The sequence below is a fragment of the Suncus etruscus genome, chromosome 2, assembly GCF_024139225.1.
Source record: "Suncus etruscus isolate mSunEtr1 chromosome 2, mSunEtr1.pri.cur, whole genome shotgun sequence".
Classification (NCBI taxonomy): Eukaryota; Metazoa; Chordata; class Mammalia; order Eulipotyphla; family Soricidae; genus Suncus; species Suncus etruscus.
In genome coordinates, this window is record NC_064849.1 from 2,893,794 (window position 1) to 2,915,126 (window position 21,333).

A 21,333-nucleotide genomic window follows, 5' to 3' on the forward strand; every position below is an offset into this window, starting at 1 on the left:
CTGGCCCAAATTTTTGTTTTTGTTTTTGGGCCACACCCGGAGGTGCTCAGGGGTTACTCCTGGCTGTCTGCTAAGAAATAGCTCCTGGCAGGCACGGGGGACCATATGGGACACCGGGATTCGAAACAACCACCTTTGGTCTTGGATCGGCTGCTTGCAAGGCAAACGCCGCTGTGCTATCTCTCCGGGCCCAGGCCCAAATATTTTTTAATTTTGAGACATTTGCGTCATAAATGTCTTGAGTTGTTTCTATGAGTAAATAGGAACACCGCGATCTGGGTTGTTCCCCATGTGATTCCTTTTAGAACATCTTGGGTATTGTCGATTTGACACAACCTGGGATTACTTGGCTATGATTTGAGAGGGAAGGTTGATGAAGAGCAGCGGGACTTGGGCAGGAGGTTGGAGGTTGTGGTGGGGAGAAACGTCGCCCAGATTTCCTTCCTTCGCGGAGTGTGCTGTGAAAACGAATCCCGCCTCAATATTTGGCCCTTGAAGCTCACTGTGGCCATGGATAAAGCAAAGGTGAAAAGGGGGAACCCTGCGTGGGGAGGAGAGCCTCAGACTGAAGGACAGAAGCATAGGAGGGGACCAGGGCTGGAGAGAGCAAGGCCTGTCAGTGAGCGCTTCAGCGGTCGGGAATGGGAGGCAGGCGGCGCCTGGGGGCTGCACTAACGGGGCAAGCTCTGAACCCCCTAGACCACGGGCCCTGGGCGGGACGAGCCTGTCCACGTCGCCAGCCGGGCCTCTCCTCTGGACTGCAGGGAGAGCCGGGGAGGGTCCCGCCCCAGCAGCGGCAGGGGTGGAGCGGCTCCAGGCGCGGTGGCTGAGCGCCAGGTGCCTGACGTCCGCTGGTTCCCGGGACTCGGCTCCGCCCAGGGCTTGACCCCGCCCCCGGGCAGGATTAGGCACCGCCTCTCAGGGCATGACCCCGCCCACACAGGATTTGTCCCCGCCTCACAATTCGGACACGCCCCAAAAAGGCCCCGCCCACACAGGAATAGACCCCGCCTCACAGTTTGGCCACGCCCCCAGAACTAGTCGCGGCCCGCCCCTCGGCCTCTGCTCCAGGACTTGCTCCCCCCGGACCTGGCCCCGCCCCAGGCCTTGACTCCGCCCCCGGGCAGAACTAAGCCCAGCCTCACTATTTGGCCCCGCCCCGGAACTTGGCTGCGCCCTCAGGACTCGGTTCCTGGTCCAGGACTTGGCCCCGCCTCGCGATTTAGGCTCCGCCCCTGCATTTGGCTCCGCCCCTAGGACTCGGCTCCAGGTCCAGGACTTGCCTGCACCCCTGGTCTTGGCCCCGCCTCCCGGATTTGGCTCCGCCCCAAGACTAGGCCTCGCCTCACGACTTGGCCCCGCCTTCCGGACTTGGCTCCGCCCCCGAACTTGGCTCTTTCCGGGACTCGGCTCCACCCGCGACTCGTTTTGTGCTTCAGGACTTGGCCCCACCCCCGGACTTGGCCACGCCTCTCGGCCTTGGCCCCGCCCCAGAATTAGACCCCTTGCTCCAGACTTACTTCCGCCCCAGGATCTGGCCCCGCCCACACGCCCCGCCCTCGCAGCCCGGAACCTTCGGCGCCGCAGCTCTGTTTCCGGCCGGCCCCGTGACTGCCGAAAGCGGAAGTGTCCGGGACGGTGCATCGGCCACGGCGGTCCCCCACGGCGCCGGCCATGGAGCACGTAACGGAGGGCACATGGGAGTCGTTGCCGGTGGCGCTGCAGCCGCGGGTGCTGGCCTCGCTGCGGGCGCTGGGCTTCCCGTGCATGACGCCGGTGCAGGTGCGTCACGCGAGCAGTGGCGCTCCTCCGGCCGGGCGTGCACCTCCTGTGGTGGGAGCCCCGCGCGGGGCCTGGCTTTCTGCGGGGTCGAGGGCCCCAGACAGTGATGCAGGAGGCCCAGGGCATTCGTGTGATCCTGCACCGGGGTGCCGGGGACCCCTGATTGCAGCGGAGACGTGCAGGCGAATCTGGGGCCCTGACTGGAGCATGCCCGTGTCCTCTGCTCATCCGTGTCATGACTGTCCCTTCTCCGTGTAGGGAGCCCCTGAACCCCCTTCCCTGCATTCCTTCTTACTCTCTACTTACAGACTTGGGAAGAGACTGGATATGTAGGTGCTGTGGTAGGAGACGGGGAAGCGTGAACTGGAGGGGGAGACAGACAGGGAGGGACTCCCAGGGCCCCCTTGTCTCTTCGCAGCTTACCCCACTCCCTTCGCACACCCCGCGGCCCCTCTGCGCCTTGTCCACTTTGTGGACTTTTGGCTCACTGCGCTTCCTTTGCATCTCTCCCCAGGCTGCAACCATCCCTCTGTTTATGAAGAATAAGGACGTGGCGGCGGAAGCGGTGAGTGGGTGAGTGGCTGGCGAGTGGCAGGGGCCTGCCTTGCAGTGACCTGGGAGAGACGCCATCCGGGCGGGCCTTCCTCTCTCCCTCTGCAGGTCACCGGTAGTGGCAAAACTCTCGCCTTCGTCATCCCCATCCTCGAGATCCTGCTGAGACGGGAGGAGAAGCTGAAGAAGGGCCAGGTGAGGAAAACGGGGCCACCTGGGCTTGCACTGCTCTGGGCCCTGACTGGAGCATGCCCGTGTTCTCTGCTCATCCGTGTCATGACTGTCCCTTCTCCGTGTAGGGAGCCCCTGAACCCCCTTCCCTGCACTCCTTCCTACTGTCTACTTACAGACTTGGGAATGACTTTCTTCTGGGGTGTTGAGGGGTCTATTGTGGGGCCCAGGTCTAGTGGGGTGGAGGGTCACTGGGGTTCACTTAGTGTCACTCAGGCGCTGAGGGGCTCAGACTTGGGTCTGCCTTTGGGGCTCTCTCCACATCCGCTGTTCTCTGCACTTCGGTTGGCGACTTCACAGGGTTAGAGTCATAGCACAGCGGTAGAGCATTTGCCTTGCATGCTACTGAACCCAGATAGACCTGGGTTTAATCCCCAGCATCTCATATGGTCTCCCAAGCCTGCCAGTTTGTTTTGTTTTTGGGCCACACCCGGTGACGCTCAGGAGTTATTCCTGGTTATTGCTCAGAAGTCGCTCTTGGCTTGGGGAACCATATGGGATACCAGGGATCAAGTCCAGGTCCATCCTGGGTCAGCTGCCTGCAAGGCAAAAGCCCTACATTGCAGTATTGATCCAGCCCTCCAGGAGTAATTTCTGAGCATTGTTGGGTGTGGTCCAAAAATTAAAAATAAAACGATAGAGGCAAAGTGCTGAGACCAATTTGGTCTCCCTGAGCCTGGGAAGGTGGTGGTGGGCTTCTGGGGAGCCTTGCAGCTTGAAGTAGCGTCAGTCTGATGTTTTTCTTTAGCCAGAATCCCCCCTCCCTCTTTCCCTGCTGAGAGGGCTCTATGTTGAATGACTTGTGCAGGTGTTTTCCGAATGATTGTGGGTGTGTGATGGCTCGAGGCCCGGCTTGGGTACAGCTAATGAGTCCTTCTGGTAGGTGGGTGCCATCATCATCACCCCCACACGAGAGCTGGCTACGCAGATCCATGAAGTCCTGGCCCACTTCACCAAGCCCTTTCCGCAGCTCAGGTAATAACTGGAGGGCACCTCTGGCTATCTTGCAGGCTTGCCCTGCCCTGCCCTGGTTTGCTCAGAGCCTCTTTCTTATTGAAGCCAGATTCTCTGGATTGGAGGCACGAATCCCTCAGAAGATGTGGCAAGGTTTAAGGAACAAGGGTGAGTTGACTCCCCAGCTGGGTTTCAGCCCAGCCCTGTCCCCAAAGGCCACCCCCTCGAAAGAGCCCCACTTCCCCACCCCCAGCCAGGCCAGGTGGCTCCTCCTGCTCAGATTCCTCCCCATGCTGTGGTCCCATCATGGATTTGCTCACCCACAGCTGCCCACACGGCTCTGCCTGCCACCTGCACACCCCGACACTAGTCTTAGTTTTGGGGGTCCTAGGTAAAGCTGAGAACTCCAAGGGCAGTTGCAGTTTTCTCTGTTCTAGGGGCCACATTGTGGTGGCCACTCCGGGTCGCCTGGAAGACATGTTTCGCAGGAAGGCCGAAGGCCTTGATCTGGCCAGCTGCGTGCGCACCCTGGAAGTCCTGGTGTTGGACGAGGCTGACAGGCTACTGGACATGGGCTTTGAGGCGAGGTACAGAGATTGGGAGGGCAGCGGGCTGGCCGCAGTACTGTCAGCTCTGAAGGGCTCTTTGCCACATCTGGCTTTGGGGCTACACCTGGCAGTTGTTGGCCTTCTCCAGTCTCTGTGCTTGGGGGGAGGCAGGTGGTGCTAAGGATCGAACTTGGACTTTCAACACTCACAGCAAATATCTAAGCCTGGTTTTTAGTCTATACCCAGTGGCTCTTAGGGGTCATTCCTGGCTCTGTGCTCAGAAATTACTACTGGCAGTCTTGGGGGACCCTATGGGGATTCTGGGGACTAAACTTAGGTTGGCTGTGCAAGGCAAACGCATTCCTTGCTGTGCTATATCCCAGACCCACGTCTTAATTTTCTTCTTTTTTCTTCTTCTATTTTTTCCTTTTTTTTTTTTTTTTTTTTTTATTGTTTTGTTTTTGGGCCATACCTGGCAGTGCTTAGGGGTTATTCCTGGCTCTCTGCTCAGAAATCACTCCTGGCAGGCTTGGGGGGGCCATATGGGGATGTTGGGGATCCAACCCAGGTTCATCCCAGGTTGATTGTGTGCACACCCTACAGCTGTGCTGTTACTTCAGCCCCAAGTCTTAAATTTTTGTTTTTTTGGACCACACCTGGCTGTGCACTCAGGGGCTACTCCTGGCTCTGCGCTCAGAAATTGCTCTTGGCAGGCATGGGGGACCATATGGGATGCCGGGATTCAAACCACCATCTTTGGTCGGCCACTTGCAAGGCAAATGCACTACCGCTGCGCTATCTTTCTGGCCCCCCAAGTCTTAATTTTCTTGATCACACTTTTCTGAAAGTCCAATTCTCTGCCTCTCTGGGAGAGCCCGGGTTGCTGTAAAGAAGGAAAACCACAGCGAGCCCTGCTGTTTCTCCCTTTACAAATATCCATCTGTGTAGTTGTGTAGTAGGTTGATAACGGGCTGTCTGGGCCTCTCTCAGCATAAACACCATCCTGGAGCTCCTGCCCAAACAGAGGAGGACCGGCCTCTTCTCTGCTACGCAGACGCAGGAGGTGGAGAACCTGGTACGCGCCGGGCTCCGGAACCCCGTCCGCATCTCTGTGAAGGAGAAGGGGGTTGCGGCCAGCAGCACCCAGAAAACGCCCTCCCGCCTGGAGAACTACTACATGGTGAGAGCTGCGCCCCTTCTACTCTCCATCCATTCCCTGAGGAGCAGATTCTGAGAGTTTGGTGCCAGAGAGATAGCACAGCGAAGGGAGTTTGCCTTATTCTGGATGTATGGTGGCTTGAATTCTGGTATCCCATATGATCCCCTGAGTCTGCCAGGAGCACAATTTCTGAGTGCAGAACCAAGAGTAACCAACCCTTGAGCACCATTGGGTGTGACCCAAAAAAACCAAAATAAATAAATAAATAAATAAATATTGTTGGACTGGAGAGATAGCATGGAGGTAAGGCATTTATTTGCCTTGCATGCAGAAGAACGTTGGTTTGAATCCTGGCATCCTATATGGTCCCTGAGCCTGCCAGGAGCGAATTCTGAGCATAGAGCAGGAGTAACCCCTGTGCGCTGCCAGGTGTGACCCAAAAACAAAAACAAACAAAAAAAGATTGATGATGACTTACTTATTTGGAGCACAGCAGGTTAGAGAGAAAAGTGGTGTAGAGCTGGCCATGTACAGTCAAAGGAGCAACACTGGAGAGAGGCTAAGAAGCAGCGAACAGTTCAGGAAGCCCTCGATAATTCCTTTCGCTGTTTTGTTGCAACAAAGAGTATAAACGAATTATTTTGTGCCTGCCAAGGGGACAGACTAGGGTGGTGGATGGAATATTGGGGACAATGGTAGAGGGAAGGTCACACAGGTGATGGGGTTGGTGTTGGGTCATTGAATGCCTGAAACCATATTATAAGCAACTTTGTAAATCATGGTGTGAGTACAGTAGTTTCGCAAAAGTGACTACTGAGGTACTGGAGAGATAGTACTGGGTAGAGAAGGTGCTTGTCTTGCACTTGACTGACTCTGAACCACAGATGGTTCCCTGAACCTTGCCAGGAACAAACCCTGAGTCCCACTGGGTGTGGCTCACAAATCTCTCCCCCACCATAAAAAGGGAAAATTGCTTGAACGAAAAACCAATAATATTGAGAGGTCTATGGATAGCTTGTGATTTCCTAGGGAAAAAAATGTATGAACTGCAGTCCTGTGAAATCTCAGTAGTGTTTTTTGGGGTGTGTGCACACCCGTTTGATGCTCAGGGGTTACTCCTGGCTTTGCGCTCAGAAATTGCCCCTGGCTTGGGGGTACCAGATGGGATGCCTGGGGATCGAACCACGGTCCTTCCTTGGCTAGCGCTTGCAAGGCAGACACCTTACCTCTAGCGCCACCTCGCCGGCCCCGAAATCTCAGTAGTTTTAGAGTGCTGGTGACCGAACCCAGGGTCTAAAGTGTCCAGCTGGTGCCTGATCCCTGTAACACATTTATTTATTGGTTTTTGGGCCACACCTGGTGATGCTCAGGGGTTACTCCTGGTTATATGCTCAGAAATCGCTCCTGATTTGGGGACCATATGGGACACCAGGGATTGAACCAGGTCCGTCCTGGATTAGCCACATGCAAGGCAAATGCCCTACCGATGCACTAACACTCCGGTTCCCCTGTGACACATTTTCTTTTTTTTTTTTTTTTTTTTTGGTTTTTGGGTCACATCCGGCGGTGCTCAGGGGTTACTCCTGGCTGTCTGCTCAGAAATAGCTCCTGGCAGGCACGGGGGACCATATGGGACACCGGGATTCGAACCAACCACCTTTGGTCCTGGATTGGCTGCTTGCAAGGCAAACGCTGTTGTGCTATCTCTCCGGGTCCCTGTGACACATTTTAAAGTGCTTTTGTGGGTGCCAGAAAAATAGTTCCAGGGGTGAGGCACTTGACTTGCACATGGCCAACCTGGGTTCATTCTCCAGCACCCTCTATAGTCCCAAGTCTGCCAGGAGTGATTCCTGAGCACCACCAGGTATATCCTCAAAACAAATCAAAACAAGCAAACAAAAATGCCTTTGGATCAGCAGACCAGAGGTATGTCTGGTTATACTAAAGTAGTGGGTCCAGTGAGTGTCTGTTAGATGATTTTTTGACTTAACTTGAGAATTTATATTAATATTAATGTGAGTGTTGACTGTTATCCTGAGCTGGGGGTGGGGTTGACTGACCAGGGTTCTGATCGTGGAGGATGTCTGGGTCCTCCAAATTTAAGGCTGAGCCAACACAGCTCTGGGGGTTATTGTCTTGTAACCCCCTTTTTGTTCCGTAGGTCTGCAAGGCACATGAGAAATTCAACCAGCTGGTACACTTTCTTCGGAATCATAAGCGGGAAAAGCATCTGGTCTTCTTCAGGTAACGGGGCCCTCTGGGACCCTGGGAGGTGGCTCACCACATATGGGCTCTTTCCGATAGGTTCCCCAAATCCAACATATCAAGCTGTTTTTGTTTTGTTTTGTTTTGTTTTGTTTTTGGTTTTGTTTTTGGACCACACTTGGCTTGGCTCAGTGGTTACTCCTGGTGCTAGTTGCAGGAAGCAGTCCTCACTGTGTTCGGGGGACCCTACGGGAAGCCGGGGATCAAACTTGGGTGCCATCACTCAAGGCAAGCACCCTCCCTGCTGTCATACTGCTCTGGCCCCTAAAGTCAACATTATTGCCGTAGAGGACGCCCCGTCAGATCTGTTTGTTCCTCAGGGACCTGGGAGATATCCCTGGCTGAAACTCTGCCTGTTAGACTGCTGTGCATGTCTTTGGAGTTGAAAAGGGGGCCAGGCCCTTTACCCACCGCCCTTACGGTTTTCTTGCAGCACCTGCGCCTGCGTCGAGTACTATGGGAAGGCGCTGGAGGGGCTGGTTCGGGGCACGCGGATCCTCAGCATCCACGGGAAGATGAAGCACCGGCGCAACAGCATCTTCATGGAGTTCCGGGGGCTGCAAAGGTGAGGCCAGGCTGGGGCCGGGGCTGCTCGACATCCCCGTGTGGAACCATTTCCTTTCCTGGTCTGAAGCGCCCAGAGCTTTGCTGTGGTCCTGATCTGTGAGCGCCCACGCTGCCTCCTGGCTCTGTCCCAGACGCTCCTCCCTACCTGCTTCGTGTTGTGGGCTCCCTCATCCCTCTGCTGCTCGCTCTGCTGTGTCCCACGTGCTCTTGGACACCCTCTCGTTCCCCCAGCATGGTGTTGGGGTGCAGTATTCTCAGACTTGGTGGAGAGGATCACAGTTCCCCACCTTCATAATCAAGGCTTTGTGAGGATCCAGAGGATTAAGAATTCCTCAGGGTTGGGGCTGGAGCAATAGCAATAGTGATAGGGTGTTTGCCTTGCAAGAGCCAACCCTGATTGGACCCCGGTTCGAATCCTGGCATTCTATATGGTCCCCCAAGCCTGACAGGAATGATTTCTGAGTGTAGAGCCAGGAGTAACCCCAGATTGCCTCTGGGTGTGGCCCAAAAACCAAAAAAAAAAAAAAAAAAAAATTCAGACTTGAGTTCGACTTGCTTTCAGGGATTCTGGTCTGCCGGTAACTGGTCTGATTGGCAGCCTCTGTCCTTTCTCAGTTTCCCCTTTTTCTCTTTCCTAGTGGGATTCTGGTGTGTACCGACGTGATGGCCCGGGGCATTGATATCCCCGAAGTGAACTGGGTTCTGCAGTACGATCCCCCCAGCAGTGCCAGGTACCGTGGAGGGAGGACACGCTCATCTGAGAGCCAGGCAGGCAGACAGGGCGGCTGGTGGTGCTAATCTGGCAGTAGTGGTCTGCCGCAGGGTGTTTATTTTCGGGAATTGGTTTTGGACCATAGTTGCGGATGTTCTGGGAGCCACTCCTGGTAGTTCTTAGGGGATTAGGGTGTCAGAATTGAACGGAGGTTGGCAAATATAAGGCCTGTACTATCTCCCAAGCAACAATTACTGTTTTTTATGTATTTTTGCCATACCCAGTGGTGCTCAGGGGTTTCTTCTGGCTCTGTACTCAGAAATTACTCCTGGCAGGCTCAGTGGGCCATATGCTGGGAATCGAATTTGCCTCGTGCAAGGCAAATGCTTTTTCCATTGGACTATTACTCCAGCTCTGCAGCTATTTAATTTTATTTGATTAGGATTTTTTATTTGTTTGTTCTTGGGTTTGGGGCCATACCCAGCGGTGATTGGATTGTTCCTCTCTCTGTGCTGAGAGACAAATGGCAAATATCTTTCCTGCTGTGCTATCACTCTGACCCCCGATACAGTAATTAAAGAAATTTTTTTGTGGGGCCGGGCGGTAGCGCTAAAGGTAAGGTGCCTGCCTTGCCTGCGCTAGCCTTGGATGGACCGCGGTTCGATCCCCCGGTGTCCCATATGGTCCCCCAAGCCAGGAGCAACTTCTGAGCGCATAGCCAGGAGTAACCCCTGAGCGTTACCGGGTGTGGCCTAAAAAACAAAAAAAAAATTTTTTTTTGTGTGTATGATGCCAGGGATGGAACCCAGAACCTCACCCAACTAAAATAAGAGCTCTATTACTGAGCCACATTCCTGAGCCCCTCAAACCTATTTTGAAGTTCTTGCAGATAGGCATATAGGATAAACTGGCAATATAAAACATTTTCAGTTATTCTCCTCAAAATGCTTCTAATTCTAGGAAGATAACTTATACAAAGTCTGCTGCTTAGTGGAGGACTTAGACGTAATTTTATATTTACTTTTTGACTTTTTGGACCACACCCAGAGGTTACTCATGGCTCTATGCTCAGGTATCACTCCTTAATGCTCTTTATTGTTTCCTAGAAGATTTTTTTTCTCTTTCCTTTTGATTTTTGGGCCATACCTGAGGTGATTGTGGCCTTCACTCGGCTTGGTACCCAGGAGCTCACGTGCCGGTGCTGGGACCCAGGGTGCCCGTGCCGACCTGTTGGGATCGCCCCTTGCCTGCCCTAACAGGCGCTACCAACCATACAGAGCCAGGAGGCCTTGCAGAGTGTCTCCTATCCCAGCCGCCTGTTGGGGTTAGCTCTGTGGCCGTCCATCTCTTCGGAAACTGCATCCATGCTCCTCCACCCCGTGTCATCCCCAGCGCCTTTGTGCATCGCTGTGGCCGAACAGCCCGTATCGGCCACAGCGGCAGTGCCCTGGTCTTCCTGCTGCCCATGGAGGAGGCCTATGTCACCTTCCTCAGCATCAACCAGAAGGTGAGTGGCCCAGGCATCCTGCGTTTGTCCAGCACACCTCTGAGTGGGCATGTGGGGTGTGTGGAGAGTATGGGGAGCCCCCAGTCCAGCACCCCTACTTGGGAACAAAGACCGATGTTTCTGATGGGTCAGATCTCCCCTCAATGAGACCGTCATTCCTACCCAGGTGCCCCATTTTTGGGTTGATCCTCTAGTCTGACATGGCCCCTGCCCCCCAATCATGAAGTTTTCTCCTTTGGCCCCCACCTTGGGGGCTGCAACTTTCCTGCTTCTGGCAGGGTGGGTGGGTTGCAGTGGCTGTGGCAGTCCAGCGCTAGTAACCCCGTGGCCTTGCAGTGCCCCCTGCAGGAGATGCGGCCACAGCAGCACCCAGCAGACGTCCTCCCCAAGCTGCAGGCCATGGCCCGTGCCGACAGAGCCGTGTTCGAGAAGGGCATGTGCGCCTTCGTGTCCTTCGTGCAGGCCTACGCCAAACATGAGTGCAGCCTCATCTTCCGGCTCAAGGGTGAGCAGCTGGCTGGGCCTTCCAAAGGGGTGCCAGGGAGAAGGGTTTTTGAGGGAAGCACACTTGGCGGTCGGTATTCAGGGCTGACTCCTGGCTTTCCTTAGGGATCATTAGTGGTGGGGCTCAGAGGACCTCATTGGGGTGCCAGAGACTGAACCTGGGTTGGCAATATGCAATGCCAGTGACCTCTCTCCTCCGCGATGGTATTGAAACAGTTGTGGGACATCTGCTTAGAAAACCTGAGTTAGGGGCCAGAGCAGGGACAGCGGGGTGGGTGCTTGCCTTGTTCATGACCAACCTGGGTTCGATTTTCAGTATCCCATTTAGTCCTGAGTCTGCCAGAAGTCATCCCTGAGAGCCCAGAAACCATAAGGGTTTTTTTTTGGGTATGGCCCAAAAACTGAAAAAGGAAAAAAAAAAAAAAAAGAAAAACTACACAATTGGGACTCTGTTGTATTTTTTTGTTTTGGGGCTATACCCAGTGATGCTTAGGGGTAGCTCCAGGCTCTGCACATAGGAGACATTTCTGGTGGTGCTTGGAGAACCATATGAGATAATTGGGGATTGCACCTGTCCAAGTACAAGGCTAATGCCCATCTTACTCTGGCTCTCTCCTTTACATCTTGGGCAGCTTAATTTTGCTTTTCTGCTCTCATCAGACCTCGATTTTGCCAGTCTTGCCCGAGGCTTTGCCCTGCTGAAGATGCCCAGGATGCCGGAGCTGAGAGGGAAGCAGTTTCCTGACTTTGTGCCCGTGGATATTGACACCGACACCATCCCGTTCAAGGATAAGGCCAGAGAGAAGCAGAGGCAAAAACTGCTACAACAGAGAAAAGAGAGAACAGAAAACGAAGGGAAAAGAAAATTCATCAAAAACAAAGCATGGTCCAAGCAAAAGGCCAAAAAGGAAAAGAAGAAAAAAATGAACAAGAAAAGGAACCGGGAAGAGGTAAGGACCGTGGTTTTTATTATTTAAGAATTTATACTTAAAATAGTTTGTCTCCTGTCTGTGAGTTGCTGGGCTGGAATCCAGGACCTCGTACCAGTAGGTATGTGCTGGTGGCAGGCTGCACCCAGTCCTCCCCGTCGTCTGAATGTAGTCCAATGTCTTTAATGTTGTGGAGACTGCCAGGCTTCTTGGAGGCTTTGGGGAGTCAAGTGCTGTTTCCTCGACATTCCTGCCTGTGGTCTCTGCACTCAGGGCTCAGACGTGGAGGATGAGGACATGCAGGAACTTCTCAATGACACGAGGCTCTTGAAGAAGCTGAGGAAAGGCAAGATCACGGAGGCCGAGTTCGAGAAGGGCCTGCTGAGCAGAGGCTGCGGCAAGCACGCCGAAGGCTGGGCCTCAGACGACAACGACGACTCACTCAGGACTGAGGAGCCCGAGTGCAGAGATACTGGAGGGAAGGCTGGACCCTGAAGACCGTTTTACAGAGTTGGGGGTTCCATGCCCGTGGGCAAACTAGGGGAGACCTACCAGGACATGGAAAGTTACAAGCCAAAGTGGGTTCCAGTATGTTTCACTGGCCCTAAGTAAAGGGCTTTACTGGGAAAAACCACCTTTTCGTGGGTGGGGCCACACCCAGTGGTGTTTGAGTCTGATTTCTGGCTCTAAGAAATCACTAAGCATCCCTCCTGGCAGGCTCAGGGGACTTTACATGTACCAGTGGTCAAATCCAGATCAGCTGTGTGCAAAGGCAAGTGCCTCCTCACTGTATCCATCTCTAAACTCTTCTTTTTCTAACATAAAAATACGTAAGTATACCTGGTTTGAGACATACCAGAGCCCTGAGTTCCCAAGTCTGGCCCAGGCGACACAACATCAGTCACAGGATTTATTGAAATATTGGGGCTGGCTCCCAAAGACAACATTTAAGACAGTTTGGGACTCAGCTGTTGCTATACCAGGCAGTGCTCAGGAACTACTCCTGGCTGTGCACTGAGATTATTCGTGAGGGATATTTTGTGATGTCCGGGATTGGAAATAGGTTAGCCATGTGAAAGACAAGTACCTTCACTATCCACCATCCACCAGCCTTAATCACCTTTCACAGAGGAAAAAATTGGTTTCCAGATGTTGGGGAAGGTGTGAAGTGGCCACTATCAGGTGCCTGCTGCCAGCCTCAGGCTCTGGGCAGTCCCACTCTGTCTAGCTCATTGGGGGTGAGGGTGGGAGTTGCTGTCTGAGGCCTGAAGTGAGGTCCAGGGAGTTCCCAGTTCCTGCCCATGGCCAGCTGTGGTCAGACACGGGCTTTCCCAGGCCTGTATCTCATTGACGCTTCCAGCCGGTCCATCTGTGGCACAGGGAAAGGGGGAGGTGGGGCTCGTGGGCTTTTCCTTTGTGACCCAGAAGAGAGTCCCTTTTTTCCAGTATCTAGAAATGCGATTTTCTGGAACGCGTAAGCACAATGTGTCTTTTCTTAGGGGAGCCAGAGACACATCCAGCTGCAAATAAATCTTGAGTCTGCACATCTCAGGTGTAGGAATGTGCTCGCTCTGGCTTGGCATGAGCCACTCAGAGGTAGAGTTTGATGAGCTCGTCGCTCACGGCCGAGGGCGTCAGCACCCCCAGGTCCGTAAAGAGAAGCGTGATGAAGGCCGGCGAGGTGTAGTCCACCCATGGGTGCTGCTCTTGCAGGCCCTGGCCGCTCTGTACAGACTTCAGGGTGTCGGCCTTGTACTGTGGAGACAAGGGTAGCATCAGTTTCCACCCTCTCCATCCCACGTCCCCTTCAAATGCTCCCCAGACTAGGACATCCAGGGCTATGGCGCGAAGCAGCACTGCAGAAGCGTGTGCCGCAGGGACTCTGGTGCCGCCTGTTGGACAGGCCTGGCAGGCCCATCTGGAATGAACGGGCTCAGCCTCTTGGCCTCTCTCCCTGCTGCTCTGCCCAGAGGTGCAGCCAGAAGACGACGCAGGGGGACAGAAAAATGGGGACAGAATCAGGCTTGAATAGGAAGCGACTGTCCTCGTTGGAGCCAGGGTTAGTTTGGGGCCCGAACCCCCATGAGCATGCAGGTTCTTGCCTTGAATTCATCCGGGACGTCCTGCTGGTTTAATGGGAAGAGTCGTACGAACTTGAAACTTTCTGCCACCACGTAGAAAGGCTTGTTCTGAGCTTTGGCGCACACGGCCATCTGGTTGGTTCCGATCTGGAACAGGGAGTAAGAGTACAAGCTGGGAAAGAAGCGGTGACAAAACTGGCTCTAAAGAGAACCAGGGCCTTGTTTCTTAGTTTTGGGATTTTGTGCCAAGGGGACTTCAGGCTCTGGGTTCAGGGGCTGTGTAGGATGTTCACATGGCATAAGGGCTCAAACCTGGGCAATACATGCAAAGCACATGCTCGGCCTATTGAGCTCAGGAGACGTTTCTCCAAAGAGACAAAGGCCAGTAAACACGTGAAATGCTCCTCTGGATTCCAGTTATGGGGAAGCAGAGACAAGGCCTCATTACTGTCAGGTTGGTTTCAGGGGCAGGCTGTAGAGAAGCCCTGAGCCCTCTTCATAGAAAATGATGTTGCTCGGCTGGAGAGATAGCATGGAGGTAGGGCATTTCCCTTGTATGCAGAAGCATAGTGTTTTGAATCTTGACATCCCATTTGGTCCCCGAGCCTGCCAGGAGCGATTTCTAAGCTTAGAGCCAGGGGTGGCCCCTGAGCAGTGCCGGGTGTCACCCCAAAACCAAAAAAAAAAAAAAAATGATGTTGCGTCTATGGGAGGTGGTTCAACACATCCAAATGTGCCCCCCTTCTTTCTTCCTAATGAGTGACTTCAACTTTTTTTGTTTTGTTTTGTTTTGTTTTTTGGGCCACACCCAGCCGGCGGTGCTCAGGGGTTACTCCTGGCTGTCTGCTCAGAAATAGCTCCTGGCAGGCATGGGGGACCATATGGGACACCGGGATTCGAACCAACCACCTTAGGTCCTGGATCGGCTGCTTGCAAGGCAAATCTCTCCAGGCCCACGACTTCAACTTTCACTTGGCATAAACACACAGATGGCAGCAGAGGCCAGAATGGTCAAAGGGAAGGGTGCCAGCCTTTTATGTAGCAGACCCCTACCTACCCCACCAAGCTGCATACAGTCCCCCAAGCACCTCCAGGCCGGCCCTCAAACCAACCCAGCTCAAGGGCATCAGAAGTTTCCTAACTTTTGGGGCCGGAGAGATAGCATGGAGGTAAGGCGTTTGCCTTGCACACAGAAAGTTGGTGGTTCAAATTCCGGCATCCCATATGGTCCCCCGAGCCTGCCAGGAGCGATTTCTGAGCGTAGAGCCAGGAGTAACCCGAGTGCTGGCAGGTGTGACCCAAAAAAAGAAAAAAAAAAAGTTTCCTAACTTGCTGGATGTGGCGCCCACCTTGCTGACTTCAGAGTGGTCCCTCCCACTGGTGCCCACCTGCGCCACTACCTTGTTAATGATCCCGCCGTTTTCCACCACTCCTTCAGCTCCAACAATCACGAGATCCACTTTCTCCATGATGTAGCTGTGGAAGAGGAAAACAAACAGGTCTGGGTTCTTGGCTATGGCTGGTGAGTGTCACCGCTGCAAAAACTAATATTCTAGCGTCTGTCTGTGAGCTCCTGCTCACTTTCCTCACAAGGACAATGGGCAGGGGACAGTTGTCCCAGCAAGTTCTAGTTCTGTCCCCAGCCATCAGAGCATGTGCAGAGTGAGGGAGGACTCTGGCTGGCCTGCAGCCTTACTCCATGTGCTGCGCAACTTCATTTTTTATGTTGGGGTTGGGAAGGTTGGGCCACACTCAGTGACTCTCAGAGATTATTCTTGGCCATCTTTGGGAGCTGTAAGAGATGCCGGGGTTTGACCTTCGGTTGGCCATGTGCAAGGCAAGTGCCTTTGGCAGATTTCAACATACAGCAGAAACCTTATGTAGATGGGAGCTTCAGTGGACAAGCAGATGCCCTGCATGTGTGAGGCTCTGGCAAGGTCCTGGGGCATCCACTTCTCCCCAGATAAGGACACCATCAGTTACAGTGATCTGCAGTCCTGAAGAAGCATCATGTTCTACTAAGAACCTTCCCTGGACAGTAAATGTTGCACCACCTCAAAAAAGGTCTTCTGAGGGCTGGAGCAATAGCACAGCAGGGAGGGCATTTGCCTTACATGCAGCCAATCTGGGTTCAATCCCTGGTATCCTGTATGGTTCCCCAAGCACTGCCAGGAATGACCTCTGAGCTCAGAGCCAGGAGTTACCCAAACCAGGCATGGTCCAAAACCAAAACCAAAACCAAACCAAACTCTTGGTAGAGGCCTTTGGATTGGTCCTTATATTGCCTTTTAATTAGATGTCTCAATTGGTTCCTTTGGTTTTCCTGTTAAAAAGATGGTTCCCCATTGCCCCCTTATCTGACTTCTTCCCTTTGCGGGTGGACCTTGTTTTTCCCAAAACAGGCTGCTTTGGAGGCCGGAGTAGCGTCTGCCATCTTAGTTCATGGTTCCACGTGGTGGAGCCACTGGTTTGAGGTGATCAGCTTTCGGTGTGAGCTTCTGACCCTCTGTTCCTTCCCACCTGTGTGTGCATGGTTTCCTGTTTCAGAGCTGCTGCCGGGCCTGCGTCTCTTGAGCTACCCAGGTTGAGGGCATGGGAATCCCTCTCCCTCTCTGGGGATTATGGAATGCATAACATGACATTCAACACCAAACAAACAAAAAAAAATGAGTGTTCAGTGGAGTCTGGAGCAAGCTTGTTCTGGACATCATTCCCAGCCAGACTTGTGTGTGTGTGTGTGTGTGTGTGTGTGTGTGTGTGTGTGTGTGTGTCTCCCACAGACTAGGCCTGTTTTCTCCTGTGCTCTAACACTCTACAGAACATGTGTCCTCATGTACTGGCGAGAGCCATGTAGCTTGGCCAGATGTGACCAGCACAGACCATCTTCAGGGGAGGCGGCGGTGAGCTGAACCTAAGCTTCAAACCGGCCTGGGGTGAGGCTCTCCCAACTCTTCCCTAAGTCCTCTGGAACCTTCTAGCAAGCGTGTGGCCTGCATATTCTGAGGTGCGAGGCACCCTGCACCATATGACTCTGTGCCTGGGTCCACGCCAGCCCAGGGATCTCAAGGAATGAGTTGGAATGAATCGGAGTCATCAAACTAACACTTACCCCACAGCTGCATCCAAGATCTCAGTGACTGGGACGTTGAGCTGGGAGAGGGCTTCGGACATTTTCTTCCTGGAAAAAGACATTGGAGAGTGTCAAAGCTGTCAGAGGCCGCCCCAAGGTGAGTATGGTGAGTTCCATGACTGGGATGGCACTAATTCACATTAGGTAGATACTCAGAATCTCAGCAGATAAAGGCAAAGCCCAATACTCCAGATGAAAATACCAGAGTTGGGGCTGGAGAGATAGCATGGAGGTAAGGCGTTTGCCTTTCATGCAGGAGGTCATCGGTTCGAATCCCAGCGTCCCATATGGTCCCCCGTGCCTGCCAGGAGCAATTTCTGAGCCTGGAGCCAGGAATAACCCCTGAGCACTGCCGGGTGTGACCCAAAAAAAAAAAAAAAAAAAAAAAAAAAGAAAATACCAGAGTTGGGGTTCCTTGTGGGGGAAGTGGGTCTCAAGAAAAAGACCCTGGAGAATATGATTCAGAGAAAGGAGCATCGTCATTTGTTCCTTGGTAAAAATCTAATCAAAGGGATGGAGCAATGGCACAGATGGGACATTTGCTTTGCAGGTTCGATCCCTGGCATCCCATAAGGTGCCTGAGCCTTGCCAGGAGTGCAGAACCATGAGCAGCCAGCCTCTGAGCAATGCTGGGCATGTGGACCTGACATACAAAAAAATCTTCCCATCATTAAACCCTCTGGCTGTTCCTCTGGTTTAATTGCCTCCGAGTCTAAAGTGTTTTGTTCCCAGGAGCCAGAACTGACTGGTAATTCATGGGGCACCTTCTGTTTCCTCTGAGGCTAGCCCCCTGCTTGCTCTCTGCGAGGGGCCCCCCAAAACCTCCCCACATGGAGACACTTGCCCAGAGAGATCCGGCTGTGATTCAGTGACATACACACTGAAACGCTTCTTGGCCGCCACGGCTGCCTTCAAGACGCTCAGGACCACTCTGGAGTAGGCGTGGGTCAAAATCGTCTGCAGGCAGGAGAGGAGCCATCAGGTCTGCACCCCAGTCGGTGTTCCTAGGGGCCCCTGCAGTTCCCACTCAATGCTCCTAGGGACTCCTTCATCTTCCACAGCCAGGAGGTATCCAGACAGGCTGAACATTGAGCCCAAACAGAAGCCAAGAAGGGTTCGGCAAAAGATGAGTTCTGGGGGCCGGCGAGATGGCACTAGAGGTAAGGTGTCTGCCTTGCAAGCGCTAGCCAAGGAGGGACTGTGGTTCGATCCCCCGGCGTCCCATATGGTCCCCCCAAGCCAGGGGCAATCTCTGAGCGCTTAGCCAGGAGTAACCCCTGAGCATCAAACGGTGTGGCCCGAAAAACAAAAAAAAAAAGATGAGTTCTGGTGTCCCTGCACTCTTCACACCCTCACCTGCCCAGGGCACCTTTGGTGTGGCCCGTCTGAGACTGGGTATGGAGCCAGGCAGGCACATTAACAAAGTGGAGGGCTGGGGACAGCTGCCCAGAGCAAAGGGTCACCAGGGGTCCCTCTCCTTGAGCCCCTGTTTGCTCTGCTGGGGGAATGCTACCCCTGACCCTGAACCTAGACCTGGCTCTGCATGGCCTCCATAGGTTTGTAAATAAGGGCTTTTATCCAGCTCACAGCAGCGAGTCATTCACTTAATGACAGGTCTCCAAGGCTGGGCAGAGGGTGATAAAACACACAATGTGAGTGAATGATCCCACATCCAGCCAGGACGAGGCAGGCTGGGCTGGCCCAAGAGGCTTTTAAGAATTTAACTGCCCCTATGCCAGGGCCTGGCTGTCCTCGCTCCACCCAGAAGCACTTGGTGGTTCAGCTTCTCTGGAGCAGAGTTTGAAATGAAGCTAAAAAGAAAATCCCTCAGGGCCAGAGAGAGATAGTGCAGTGCCTCTGAGGCTGTCCCAGGAATGTTCTGTAGCTAAAAGGATGAGGGGTTGAAGCAACAGCACAATAGGGAGGGAACTTGCTTTGCACATCCCTGCCCCTCCCCAAAGCAAACAAAAGATCGGGCCAAAGTGATAGCACAGCTGGTAGGGTGTTTGCCTTGCACACGACAAATATGGGTTAAGACCAGGCATCCCATATGGTCCTGAGTCCCGCCAGAAGTGATTCCTGAGAACAGAGACAGGAGTAACCCCTGAGCGCCACCAGCCCAAAAACAAAATAAAAAACAACAAAACAGGAAGATTCTTATGTAGAGCAGCAGCATTCATTGGTACTTAGTATGGACCAGGACCGGTGGGGGGGGGGGGGGGGCTGCCCCAACCTGACTGCTCATCCTTCACAGCCCTGCCCTGCTGGTGGCTTTGGTCAGCTGTCCCCAGTCACATAGAGGCCAGGGCCAAGCCTGGCCTGGCTCCTCAGGGCCCATCTCCAGGTCCTTACCACCCCGTCTTTGATAAATGTGTGGCACAGATGGGCGATCTTCTCCCTTGAGACCGAGATTCTGCGGGTAAACAGCTCCCCACGCTCGATCATGATCTGTTTGCACTTGGAGTAGTCCTGGGGAAGAAAAACGCATAGTGACCAGCAGCCACAGGCAGCGGGCCCTGGGCATAGCAGCAGCGGCGTGTCCATACCGAGTACTCCAGGGAGGTGAGGCTGATGAAGCGCAGGAAGAGCTCCCCGCCCGACGACACGGCCACCGATGAGTCCACACTGCTCAGCGTGGCAATGGCATTCTTGAGGTTCGCTCGTAGGCCCTGGAGGGTCTCCCCTGGGTGGTGACAGGAGGAACGTGAGGGTCACGTAGGACCCCCAATTTGCTTCTTCACCTGCATTGCCTGGGTGCAGGCTGAGTGCCAGTGGCTCCTCTTTAAATGCCACATATCCCTGCAAACGGGACACAGTCCTGGCTGACAGAGTAGCCAATATCATGAGTTAATTAGGATCACAGTGAGGACAAGAAAGCAAGAGGAAAAAAAAAAAGCAGGAGGAGGGAGAGCTGGGGGGCCTCTTGAGGGGTGGCTACTTAAAATGGGGAAGGAACCAGGGCAAGGTCCTGGGCACATGGACTGTCTCCTGCAGTGGATTGGGAACAAGCTGGGAATGAAGCTGGTGCACCAGAGCCAGGACAGCCAGCTAGGATTCAGGTTGGTGGGTATCAGGGACTGGGGTTTGGGGGCATGTGGTGTGTGTGTGTGTGTGTGTGACAGGAGAGTGGGTTGATGAGTGTCAGGGACTAGGGCTTGTGGGCTTGTGTGTGTGTGTGTGTGTGTGTGTGAGAGAGAGAGTGAGTTGGTAAGTGTCAGGGGTGTCGGGGTGTGTGTGCGTGCGTGTGATAGTGGGTTGGTGGGTGTCAGGGATGTCCACCAGGAGGCAGAGGTGCAGGAGGCAGAGGTGGGGCGGAAGCATCTGTTCTCCGTTTAAAGGGAAGAAGCACAGGAGCTGTTTTGATGTAGGAAGGTGGGAATGTTATTTCCTTACATGAGACACCATGCTCTACCCGATGCCTGTGCCTAGACCGCGTAAGGCTAGCTAGGCAGTGTTCCCCGGGAATACTCAGAGAAAGGTGAGCCCAACGCTTGCCCTGGGTGGGCACATCTCCTAATAGCCAGGGACATGCCCTAGTTACCTTTATCCCTCTTCAGGTACTCCAGCAGGGTGCGGATGGCAGCCACAGCGGAGGCGATGTCAGAGTCTTCTTTCATCTGAGACTTAAAGTAGCTAATTAACTCTGGGAGGGAGGAAGGGAGCGTCAGGTTCATGAGGAAGCAATAACGCGTCTGCTCTTTAATAAGGAAACTGATGCCAGGAAGATGTGTGGGGAGGTTAGGCGCTGGCAGTGCAGGTGGATTTGACCTGGTTCCATCAGCCTCTCCTCTCCCTGCCCTCAAGGTTGCATCAACTATAATATAGTCTCCTGAGCACCCCAGGATGTGAGTAACCCCTCAAAGAAGTTCCTAATATCATCAGGGTGTTGGGCTTCAGCAGCCAAACTGGATGAGGATGGGAAAGAAACTACACTACTTGCAATCTTTCTTTCGTTTTAATAAAAGTGATATGTGGGGCTGAAGCGATAGCACAGCGGCCAACCTGGGACCAACCTGGGTTCGATCCCCGACATCCCATAGGGTCCCCCTAGCCTGCCAGGAGCGATACCTGAATGCAGAGCCAGGAGTAACCTCTGATCGCCGTCAGGTGTGACCCAAAATCAAAGAAACCAAAAAACCGAGGCCGACCTGGGTTTGATCCCCGGCATCCCATATGAACACCGCAGAAGCAATTCCTGAGTGGCAGCACATTCCCAGTCGCCCTCGATCAGAACCCCAAGTCAGCCACCGCCCGACTTTTGCACCCTCCGGGGAACCCTCAAACCTGGCACGCAGTGCGCGCCGCAGGCCCCGACTCACCCGGGGCTTCCATGGGGCCGGCGTGCACCTCCCTGCTCTGACAGCGCCGCGCGACTCGCGCGCGACTTCCGGCGCGTCGGGATGACGCAACGA

General features: G+C 53.8%; 2 protein-coding genes across 2 annotated transcripts; one reads left to right on the forward strand and one right to left on the reverse strand.

The window, feature by feature from the left end:
• The first annotated feature begins 1,674 nt into the window (after positions 1 to 1,674).
• On the forward strand, positions 1,675 to 12,344 carry DDX55 (DEAD-box helicase 55). The gene is made up of 14 exons (XM_049769217.1): positions 1,675 to 1,782; positions 2,297 to 2,347; positions 2,443 to 2,529; positions 3,449 to 3,540; positions 3,625 to 3,687; positions 3,957 to 4,106; positions 5,058 to 5,247; positions 7,388 to 7,470; positions 7,925 to 8,056; positions 8,697 to 8,789; positions 10,163 to 10,277; positions 10,614 to 10,782; positions 11,442 to 11,731; positions 11,984 to 12,344. Exons 1-14 carry the CDS (start codon positions 1,675 to 1,677, stop codon positions 12,203 to 12,205), a joined length of 1,845 nt encoding a protein of 614 aa, XP_049625174.1. The 3' UTR covers positions 12,206 to 12,344.
• Positions 12,345 to 13,094: 750 nt separating this feature from the next.
• On the reverse strand, positions 13,095 to 21,283 carry EIF2B1 (eukaryotic translation initiation factor 2B subunit alpha). The gene is made up of 9 exons (XM_049769254.1): positions 21,241 to 21,283; positions 20,463 to 20,564; positions 19,468 to 19,604; positions 19,274 to 19,390; positions 17,762 to 17,878; positions 16,901 to 16,965; positions 15,192 to 15,267; positions 13,813 to 13,938; positions 13,095 to 13,465 (listed from the first exon to the last, which is right to left on the reverse strand). The coding sequence occupies exons 1-9, from the start codon at positions 21,251 to 21,253 to the stop codon at positions 13,301 to 13,303; spliced, it is 918 nt and encodes a 305-aa protein (XP_049625211.1). The 5' UTR covers positions 21,254 to 21,283; the 3' UTR covers positions 13,095 to 13,300.
• Positions 21,284 to 21,333: the final 50 nt, after the last annotated feature.

Excerpts from the sequence above, each read along its gene's own strand:
- DDX55 (XM_049769217.1), top strand. The coding sequence starts at position 1,675 with ATGGAGCACGTAACGGAGGGCACATGGGAGTCGTTGCCGGTGGCGCTG. Across the intron at positions 2,348-2,442 it reads AGGACGTGGCGGCGGAAGCG|GTCACCGGTAGTGGCAAAAC; the intron begins GTGAGTGGGTGA and ends CTCCCTCTGCAG. Across the intron at positions 11,732-11,983 it reads AGAAAAGGAACCGGGAAGAG|GGCTCAGACGTGGAGGATGA; the intron begins GTAAGGACCGTG and ends CTCTGCACTCAG.
- EIF2B1 (XM_049769254.1), bottom strand. Across the intron at positions 17,879-19,273 it reads CATTTATCAAAGACGGGGTG|ACGATTTTGACCCACGCCTA; the intron begins GTAAGGACCTGG and ends TCCTGCCTGCAG. Across the intron at positions 13,939-15,191 it reads ACGGCGGGATCATTAACAAG|ATCGGAACCAACCAGATGGC; the intron begins GTAGTGGCGCAG and ends TCCCTGTTCCAG.